Here is an 11,607-nt window from a genome sequence, read left to right on the forward strand (position 1 = left end):
GCAATAGTTTAGTGATGACAAGCCCTTACATGTATCCAAACCATAATGTAATTTATAATAGCAATAAGGCTCTCTATAGAATATTTCACGCAAATAATATTAATCTAAATAGAATTTTAGAGTCTAATCATGCCAGCAACTTTGGATCAGATTTGGCATCATTACTGTATACCCATATTTTAAAACATTTCAAAAGTAGCATTTCATCAAAAAATGTGTCCACAATAAAACCAAGTAATCAATCTGGACTTCTAGATACTGACTGTGATAGGGATTCTTTTTTATAGATAAATACACAGAAGATGAAGCTCACTCATATTCTATAAATAACATTGAAAATAAGCATGCGAAAAGTTTCAGTAGTTTTATTTTAAATATACAGTCTCTAAGAAATAAAATGGACGAGCTTCATCTTTTACTTGATTCATGTGATTTTCCTGATATTGTATTACTAACTGAGCACTGGTTAAAGCCTAACGAATGTTTCTTAATATCTGATTATATTCCTATATCAATTTTTTGTCGGCAACACTCCATACATGGAGGAACAGCTATTTTAGTTAAACAAACAATTGAAGCTTTTTTCTGTAAAATTAATAAGTATGATAGCTTTCTGTTGGAGAAGGTTTTTGAATTCTCCCTTTGTTTTTGTAAGCGATTTAATTTATATGTTCTTTGTGTTTATAGACCACCCACAGGAGATATTGGTATGTTCCTGGACAAACTCGATTCTCTATTATCTCAATTGTCTCTACACTCCATAGTTATATTGGCTGGTGACTTTAATATTAACTTCACTGATGTAAGCTTGCCATCATATCATCCATCCCGTTTAAGTATATTGGAATCTTATGACTTGAAGATGCATGTTCTTTCACCCACACGTATAACATCCTCATCTGCAACTACTATTGATTATTTGTGTACAAATTTAAATGATGTGTCATGGAGAGTACTCTCATCTGGTATTTCTGACCATGAAGCCATTCTCGCTAGGATTCCATGCAACACTGTATTTCCTTCATCTCATTATATGGGAAGAATTTTCAGCAGAGCAAATTTTAATGCTTTTTCTTCTACTGCAGCTTTGGTTAATTAGAATGCAGTTGAAATGGCTCCTGACCCGTTTACTTTGTTATTTCATGTGCTATGTGACAAGATCAATCAGTGTTTTCCTAAAAAGAGGCTTAAAATGAAAAATAGAAAACCATGGGTCACAGCAGGCCTCAGAACTTCAGCTAAAAACCTCCGTTTTTTGGCTAAGCTGTGCAAGTTTACAACTAATGCAAACATTATTCTTTATCATCAGAAATATCGTAGTCTATATAGAAAGACGATAAAAGCAGCTAAGGTTAAATATTATAGTGACCGCTTGAATATGTCCTCAAATAGGCAGAGAGAATGTTGGTCAATTATAAATGACTTCAGGCATTCTCACAAGAAAGTTTCAGAACCAGAAGTAAGACCAAATAGTTTAAATGATTATTACTGTAATATTCCTCATTTATTACTCAAGGATGTGAATACTAATATTGATCCTTTGCATTATATTCAACAAGTGTCAGTTCAAAATTCTTTTTTCTTTTATCCTGTTTGCCTTACTGATGTTAGAGATGCAATTAAAAGCTTAAAAAACCATAAATCAGCTGGAGCTGATGGAATATCATCAAAATTACTACTCCTTTTGCCTGACTCAGCATTGAATGCCTTAGCTTCTGCCATAAACAATTCCTTTCATAATGACATCTTTCCAGCATGTTTGAAGGAGGCAGTGGTTATCCCTCTTTATAAGGGTGGAGATGTGAGTGAGCCTTGTAATTTCCGTCCAATTTCTATATTATCTACCCTCTCCAAGATAGTTGAAAAACTTGCAAAAATCAGAATTTTATCTTTTTTGCAACATAATTGCATTTTATCTGCAAATCAGTTTGGATTTCAAACGGGAAAAGGGACTCATGACGCTGTTTTCGGCTTTTTGGAAAGTGTCTATGTGTCCTTAAATTCTGGAGAGTCCGCGGCGGCAGTGTTTTGCGATTTATCCAAGGCATTTGATTGTGTAGATCATGGAATACTGCTGTCTAAGCTCAATAATTATGGCTTTAGAGGTGTGGCATTGCAATGGCTGGAATCCTATCTGTCTAATCGTACCCAAAGAGTTACAGTATCTGGATGTTTATCCGATTCCACATCCCTTAAAACTGGAGTACCTCAGGGTTCAGTGTTAGGACCACTATTATTTTTGCTCTATGTAAATGATTTGGGTTCATTAAAACTGCAGGGCAAAGTGGTTCAGTTTGCTGATGAAACCACCATTTTATGGAATCATAGAGATTCTGATAATGTTAGAGCCCAGGTTTTTAAGGATCTTAAGATTTTATCGGAGTGGTGTGCTGCAAACAGGCTTGTATTTAATGTGGGCAAAACCTTTATTATGGGATTTAAGTGTGACGTTCAGGGCCTTATGTTTAGTGAAAACTCCCTCTTGCAAAACAAAGAAAGCTTACAGTTCCTTGGTATTACAATTGATGGTCGCCTTCGCTTCGAAGATCATATCCTAAATCTTGCATCAAAATTATCCTCTGGATGCTTTGCAGTAAGAATGGCGGGGCATGAGCTGGGAGGGGTAGTTGCACGTTCAGTGTACTTTTCTCTTATTGAGTCCCACCTTCGTTATGGCTTGCCTTTTTGGGGTTTAAGCAACAAGGGATTATTAAACATAATTTTTGTGATTCAAAAAAAGGCAGTTAGATACCTATGTTCCGCTGGGTTAAGAGATTCTTGTAAACCTCTCTTTATATCTCAAAAAATCCTAACTCTTTTTTCTCTTTTTATCTTAGAAACAGCTACTCTTATTCATAAATGTCCTAAACCTCCCTCTAATACTGGTCATATGACTCGTCAGGTTAACGATTTTCCCTTACCAATCCCTACATCCTCCCTCACCAAGAACTCACTTATATACCTTAGCAAAAAAATTTACAACCATGTTCCTCTATGTATCAGACAAATTTTAGAAGTTAAGAGATTCAAAAAGGAATTAAAATCACTATTATTATCCAGGGCATATTATAGCCTTGACGATTTTTTTAATGATACCTTTTAACCTGTGCTCTGACATCATTTTAGTGTTTTAGTTTTGTTTCCTGTTAAATAATTTAATTTACTTCTTCTAAATTCTGTTTTATTGACAGCTTTACTTATTTTTTAATGAAATTTATCAAAAAGATGCTTTTTTTTTCTCAATCTGTTTTGTTATGATTAATTTTGGTAATGTGTGTAAATTTTATGGTAAAGTGTTTTAGATGTTATGTTTGTTTGAAATTTGAAATTTAAAGTGAATTTGGAATTTTTTAGTTTTTAGGATGCTTGTACACAAGATTTTGTTGTCTTACGTAATATAGCACATTTTCTTTCTTTCTTTCTTCTTTCTTTCATTTTCATCTCCATGTTTTAAATATATATTTAAATAATTAAAATAGTAAATATCAGAATAGTTTAATTTAATTTAGATTAGTCTTATGGTTGGAACCTTTGGTGTGATGCTCAAATTACGAGACAGTTTTACCACTAACCAACACTCTTTATTTTAAATCTCAACACGTGTTTCGCTAATGGCGTTAGCATCTTCGGGAGAAGATTAAAACTGTTGAGTTAAAATAAAGAGTTTTGGTTAGTGGTAAAACTGTCTCGTAATTTAATTTAGATTAGATTAATATTGTTTTAGCCACTATTTTAAACAAAACAAAAAAAAAATTGTATTCCATTAATGTTGTTTCCAACTATGCTTATAATTAGTACTTATTTTTGTAACTTTTTTTTTAATTGTAACATCCTGAAGAAGGTTTAATATATAGGCTGAAAATTTAGCAATAAAGAAAAAAGGATTTAAACAACTTCGATTTTACTTCACCCTACATCCAACTTAATCTTAAAACTCAATACAAAAGTAACCTCTTCTTGGCAGTCTATTTGTCATTTAAATTAATAAATGAAATAAAAAAAAACATGTTGTAATAAAACTGACGTCATAGTTTCAATTTTCTATAATGTGATCTACTCCTCAATGGAAAGGTTTATTCCTCTAAAGAGGTACAAAAGTTCTTCTTTTCCATTTTGGTTTTCTTCAGAGCTTCGCAGTTTAATCATAAAAAAGAAACAAATTCACAAAAAGTTTAAAATTAGTGGTCAACAGCAGGAATATGATGAATTTGTATTTTTGAGACATCAATGTGAGTACTTAAGAAAGTTGTGCTATCAACAATATATTAATAAGGTGGAAACGAATCTCGCTAGCAATCCGAGGTGTTTCTGGTCATATATTCGAAATAAAAGAACTGGTTTTAGCCTTCCCTCCAGAATGACATACAATAACAGGATTAGTATGAATATCTCGGATACTGCGGATATGTTTGCAGAATACTTTTCATTTGTCTATTCGGATGAGCAAGTCAATGACATATTATCTTTTGATTATGATAAATCAATTTGTCTGAGCAATTTAACTCTGTCAACGCAGGATGTTTATGAGTTTATTACTTCCTCTAAGAATAAGCTCTGCGCTGGACCAGATGGGATTCCAGCATTCTTTCTAAAGAAATGTGTTTGTGTTCAACCAATACTGTTCATTTTTAACAAATCTCTAGGTACTGGTTCTTATCCCACTCTCTGGAAGAGAATTTTTCTAAAACCCATTTAAATCTGGTAGTAGAAATGAAATTTCCAATTATCGGGCTGTGTGTAACCAATCTGAGTTGTCAAAGCTGCTTGACTGCCTGATCAGTCATAGGATTGCCTGGAGTTTTAAATCTTTATTTAATCCTGAGCAATTTGGATTTATAAAAGGCTGTATGTCAATTATCTCTACCGCTGCTTGGAGAGGGGACTTTAGGTTGACTCAATATATACAGATTTTTCCAAGGCTTTTGATAGGGTTAACCATGGGGTACTCTTGCAGAAGCTTAGGGCTTTAGGTATTGTGGGGCCTCTTCTGCAGTGGATCTCGAGATTCATCAGAGGTAGAACCCAGATTGTTAATCTTGGAGGTACATGTTCCTCTGAAATGTTGGTGCCATCTGGGGTGCCACAGGGCTCTCACTCAGGCCCTGTTTTGTTTTGCCTCTTTTTGATTGATTAAGTTTGGAAACTTAAAAATTGTTGTGTGCTAATGTTTGCTGATGATGTGAACCTATTTAGGCCTATCACATCCTTTTCCGATGCTGTGCTCCTGCAAAAAGACCTTAATTTGTTCTTTGATTGGTGCCACTTGAATAGAATGTCCCTTAATATCAATAAGTGCCATAAGATTACTTTTTCTAAGCAAAGAAACCCTATTGCTTTTCTTTATAAATAATGTAGCAATTGGTGTCAAAACAGAGGTTTCTGACTTAGGAATATTTATTGACTCTAGGTTATCTTTTAAAAGTCACATCAATCAGGTGACTGGTAGAGCAATGAAAATGCTGGGTTTTATCCAATGGTCTACAACTGATTTGTCTTTGTTTACTTTTAGATTACTTTATTGCTCTCTTGTTAGGCCCATCTTGGAGTATGGCTCAATTGTGTGGTCCCCGTCATATAACTGCTACATTGAGCGGATTGAAAAAACTCAAATTAAATTTTTAAGGGTGGCTGCTTTTAGATGTAGTTACAGGAGAGAGGAGTATTACTATCAGTGAGAGTCATGCCACATTAGAGTCAAGAAGAACATTTCTCACTCGACTTATGTTTTATGCATAAGGTTTTAAATGCTACTATAGATTGTCCTGAGTTATTGTCTCTTTTTAAATTTAGGGTGCCTTCCAGATTGAATAGACAATCAGAAATATTTTCAGTTCCATATTAATGAACCAATTACATGAATGGCTTGAAGTGCTAATGGTCTGTCAGGACAGATAAGCTTTTTTGACTCTAGGATTACATCTTTTAAGGGGCAGTTAAAGAATATTAATTCATTGGTGCTTTGATTAATTAACTCATCTACACCTTTCATTGATTTATAGAGAGTTTTGTATCTGAATATACATTATTATGTTTGTATGGGTATGCTATGTAACACTTTTGTAAATGGATTCCGTAAATAAATAAATAAAAATTGTATTACTTACTGTTCGAAATTCCAAGAGTTTTGCATTTTTCTTTTCTATTAGTTTTTGTGTAACTTGTCTCTTCACCTCATACATTTTAGTACCAGCTGCTTCTTCAACCATAGACAAAATCTAAAAAACAATAAGCATAAATAGCAAAACAATAATAGTAACAAAATAATTATAATATTCAAGGTATCTTAGAACTTAATGATTACAGCAACTATGGCCATATCAATTTCTAGGACACCCTGTATAATAAATATGTCCAATATACCGGATGACACAGGAAAAAGGTATCACTGAATATCTATTTTGCTCTTTGAAATAAATGAAATTTGGTATATTGATGGAATTGTTATAAGAGCATCTCTTGACTTATTCAGTTGTTTTAGACCACTACCTGTTCAACCAGAAGTGACACTAACTTTCATATCTTACATGAGCCACTTGATATATTATTATGTTTTTCGATAAAAAATTATATTCTGAGAACAATGATGCTACATTTGCTACTTTTTGTTTAATACTTATAGAAAAAAGCAATTTTTAAATTTTAAAATAGGGTGTAATCAAGGAAAAATAATATTCATTGTATTTTATTACTTGAATATTTTACACGCCTATTTAAAATTTCTTTCAAACTAGTATTTTTACATAGTATTTTACTAGCATTTACTTTATTTTTTAAAATAGCACCTATTATGAACAACCCTTATTGAAATGCAGTTTTTCAGAAATATAGTCAGTAAACATCTGAAATTTCTAAATTTTTGTAACATAATTACTGCAGTCATATTATTGAAACAGTCCCATTTACAATTTTGTGTACAGTATAAGTATAGGTTTTTTTTTTTTGTTTTTAGATGTAGGATGTTTATTGTTTTATTGATTTATTAATGTTCTTTTATAAAAAAAATTCATATAGCTTATACAGGGTGTCCCGAAATTACATCGCAATATTTTACCAGTCGCATCTTTGTCTAAAAATAAGACAAAAAGTCCATATACAGTATGGTTCAAAAGTGCATCGTTTTTAAGTTACAGGGTGTTTTATGAATCATGTTAAAAATGGTTTTTTGTTAATATATCCGGAATGCCTAGTTGTAATCTTTTGAAAATTTCAACATTTACTATTGGTTTTATTAAAAACTGATATTGCAACCATTTTTGCCAAAATGTATACAGGGTCGTGTAAAATAAGTGGTCGGTAAACTTTAAATTGTTAAAACTTTTTTTCTAGCAACTCCGTGATAATTTTGGTATTAGAATTGAAAAGAACAAACATTTTTACATAAAAAAGGTGCTCTTGTCTAATTTCGATAGGAGCTTCCGTTTTCGAAAAAATCAATTATTAATAAATCATGAATTGGTATTTCAAAAAGTAACTACAAATAACATGTTGTAAAATAATAGTTCTGTGTTTGTTGACAATTAGTTTATTTGTTTAATTTTGTTTAAACGTTTTGTTGACATTCCACATTTTTTAAATTTGCTTTGGCAAAGTAAATTAGTTCTTTTTTGTGATTTATTTTTCAAAAATTATGGATAGATTTACAGATCAAGAGTTAGCTGACATGCATTTTATTTATGGTTTGTGTAATGGCAGTTCTTTAGCGGCTGTCCGTGAGTATCGTCAAAGATTTCCCCTAAGACATGATCCAGATCGTCAAGTTTTTATAAACACTCACCGAAATGTATGCAATAACGGAACTTTTTAAAGAGCTCGTGGACAAGGCAGACCACAAGAAGATAATAATTTAGAAAATGTTTTAAATGTTTTTGAAGAAAATCCGGGGGCAAGTATAAGAAATGTGTTAAGAGCCACTCATATCCCTCGCTCTATAGTAAGTAATTAAAAAAATTACTTATTGTTACGATAGTAATTTAATTTTTATTAGATTGGAAGAATGCTAAGATCCCAAGGGTTACATCCGTTTCATTACCAGCGGGTCCAAGATTTAGAGCCAGACGATTTTCCGTTGAGGATCCAATTTTGTCAATGCGTAATTAATAATCCAAACTTAATTCCTTCCATTTTATGGACGGACGAAGCCACTTTCACACGAAATGGTTCATTTAACATGCATAATATGCATTTTTGGGCAGATCAAAATCCAAGAGCCATAAGGCGTAGTAATTTTCAAAGAAGGTTTTCAGTAAATTTGTGGTCAGGATTAATCGGGGACCAACTTATTGGCCCAATAGAATTACCCAATCGGCTAACTTCGGAGAATTATCTTCATATGCTGGAAAATAATCTTGTGGAGCTTCTGGAAGAAGTTCCTGTTATCCATAGGTTTGTATTCCATGATTATGTTTTATATTTTCATGGAATACAAACCTATGAATACTTGAAGAAATGGGCGAACATCAGCAGTTCCTGTTATCTTACGCCAAAACATGATTTTTCAACAAGGCCTGCTCATTTTGGTTTTTATGTTTTTTTTACTTAATAAATTAATTGTTTCTTTTTTTTCCTATTCAATTACATTAAAAAAAAACAATTGAACTCGAAAAATAATTTTTGATCTTAAATAAAGTATTTGTGATAGTCTTAGGTCATGTTTATCCCCAACGGATTTTTAAGATGCTTTTTAATTTTATTAACTGTTACCAAAATAACTTATGCGTTCTCTTTGCAAAACATTGACATCTAATTTTTTCGAAAACGGAAGCTCCTATTGAAATTAGACAAGAGCACCTTTTTTATGTAAAAATGTTTGTTCTTTTTATCTCTAATACCAAAATTATCACGGAGTTGCTAGAAAAAAAGTTTTAACAATTTAAACTTTACCAACCACTTATTTTACACGACCCTGTATCCATTTTGGCAAAAATGGTTGCAATATCAGTTTTTAATAAAACCAATAGTAAATGTTAAAAATTTCAAAAGATTACAACTAGGCGTTCCGGATATATTAACAAAAAAGCATCTTTAACATGATTCATAAAACACCCTGTAATTTAAAAATGATGCACTTTTGAACCATACTGTATATGGACTTTTTGTCTTATTTTTAGGCAAAGATGCAGCTGGTAAAATATTGCAATGTAATTTCGGGACACCCTGTATATACTTGTTTTTTCATATTAAGAAATTATATTTCTACAAGTGGTCTTATCCGCACAACACAGCACAGGTTATAGAGTTCTTTTATTTAAACTGAAAACCAGTTCTTATTGCTACTTCTAATTTTCACTATTCTAATTGGTATATTGATATAGCAATGTAGAATAAAATGCAGAAAAGTTGTCCTGAAACACTATATTATACATTATCTGCCCAACTTTCAAGATACAAGCATTTATAAACTTTGCATATTTATGTTAAAAAAAAATATTTGTGTAAATTTTGATAAGGTCCCTTTAAACAAAAATTAAGAATTCAAATGGTTTGAATAAAATGTGGACTTAACACAGACTCGGCATATTGGAAAATATTATATCAATACAGGTTGTAAAACATTAAAATGCAAGTTCTAGTTTTAATAGTTGTGCAGTAAAAAGTATCAACTGCATTCAGCTAATGTGGTGAAATGAAATAACGAGCCTGACATCATTTTTGACAGACAAAAAAATGTTTTTTTGAAAATTATGATTTTTCAAATTTAATTCGGTGCAAACAAATTGTAAAAATGGCATTTTTTGAAATGTCAATAAAATGCACATGCCACACAAAAAATAAAATTTTGCTCAATGTGGATTGGTATATTGTTGGAGAGTTGTGAAAGGCAAGAAATATATTTACTCATTAGAAATAATTCACATGAACACTACCAGTACCATTTCTCTATGGTTTATTCTGATATCTCAAACAAAATAATTAACTGAAATATATATTAAATTTTTTAGATGTTGTTTTCTAAATGTAAAACATTGATAATGGTTTATCACATTGCTGAAATCACAATTTTTGTTAAATGACATTTGCCATATATGATTTAAATTCATGTTTAAACACTAATAATGAAGAAATATAAAAGCAAAGTGGCCTAGATGAAATTAACATTAAAAATAGACTTGCCATAAGTGAGTTCTGCCTTCAGAACATTACTCATAATTTAGTAACTTTTCAGATACTTACTTCAGGTGGTTTCATATTCAATACTTTTGTGATACGTCCCTGCATAATCAAGAAATGTGGATTATTAACATTTAGCTGAATAGAACAGAACATATCTTGGACTTTTTTGCTGGTAACATTGATGCCATTTATCAAATACTTATTTTTTCCCCCTAAAACAATTTGCCTACTTATGGTGATTTCAGGTGATTTTTCATATCCAGAGGGGCACTGAAGTGGATTGCTGTTATCAAATGTTATAGAAACTGTTGCTTTATTTATGCCTGCTTGTCCACTCTTGAATATTAAATCTTGTAGGCTACTTGCTCTAACCTGGAAATATGTTACCTATTAGAATCAAATTCCAGCTAAACATTAAACTTAACTCACAGAGGACAAATTACTGATACCCAGGACAAAACAAATTGAATCCAAAATATTTGATTTTCCACTGCCATTTAAACCTGTAATGGCATTAAACATGGGATCAAAGCCACTTATTTCAGTTCGCTGTCCATAGGATTTAAATCCATCTAAGACTATAGATTTGATATACATCTCTTGATATTGTGGTCAGTGCCTTTCAAGACCTACAAATTTAAGACCAATCGGCTAGATCTCGGATTCTCGAAACTCAATTCTACCGTTGTAAAAAGACACCAAAACATCAATTTGAAATTCTCGAATAAACAAATGCCAAAGGCATTGACAATTGACAAATGACAGCGTGGATACTTTTGAGCCATTTTTTAGCGAGTAAGCGTCTTACTCGGTTGCCTTACAATGTCTTAAGCGTTACGTCATCATATGGTTGCGCTCGAATGACGTCATGTCTAACAGCTGTCAGAGTCTAAATATTAGTAAATATTAGCTATACCTTTCATCGGTATTGCATTCGCTTTGGAGACTGACCTAAACCATAAAAACACCCATTTGTATAAGTTTTCAAAACGTTTTTAGTCTAAATACTAAACTATCTAAATCCGATCTCATACATTTTAAGGATCAGATCAAGAGGAAATAGAATAAACAAAAAAGTTACTGGCTTAAACATAACCTCACTCATATTTTTTTTTCACATAGAAATAAACCCAAACTAATCAAAAATTAACTTAAAAAACTACCCGCAACCTCACCTTTACGTTCTCCACTGTATTTTTTGCAAATCTATTCGCTCTTTTGATTATTTATTATTTTCTGCATTTTTATTTGGTTTGGATGTCTTAACTGTTAATATATATGAGACATTAATATAAAATAAATAAAACTAATACTAAGAAATATAATGCTTCTACTCTAAAAAAATTTCAAAAAATTGATATAAATATTTATTGTTTATTATTGTTTGTATAGCTTCCCTTTGACTTTGACATATCGAGTTTATTAGCGGTCTCGGGAGACCGCTAACAAACGCTTAAAGCGCCTTATACGGTGACGTCATGACTTGATCGCTCGAAT

At 31.8% G+C, this 11,607-nt stretch overlaps 1 protein-coding gene across 1 annotated transcript in view; it reads right to left on the minus strand.

Moving 5' to 3' along the window:
- LOC126734464 (structural maintenance of chromosomes protein 2) overlaps positions 1 to 10,838 on the minus strand; it is a 105,996-nt gene extending 95,158 nt beyond the window's left edge. The window contains exons 1-3 of the mRNA XM_050438107.1: positions 10,540 to 10,838; positions 10,171 to 10,482; positions 6,105 to 6,215 (exon numbers count right to left, since the gene is read on the minus strand). Of these exons, the coding sequence (XP_050294064.1) occupies positions 6,105 to 6,215; positions 10,171 to 10,482; positions 10,540 to 10,707 (591 nt within the window). The 5' untranslated portion in view covers positions 10,708 to 10,838. The remainder of the gene's footprint in view (positions 1 to 6,104; positions 6,216 to 10,170; positions 10,483 to 10,539) is intronic.
- Between the last annotated feature and the right edge of the window lie 769 nt (positions 10,839 to 11,607).

Source organism: Anthonomus grandis, chromosome 3 (genome assembly GCF_022605725.1).
Source record: "Anthonomus grandis grandis chromosome 3, icAntGran1.3, whole genome shotgun sequence".
Classification (NCBI taxonomy): Eukaryota; Metazoa; Arthropoda; class Insecta; order Coleoptera; family Curculionidae; genus Anthonomus; species Anthonomus grandis.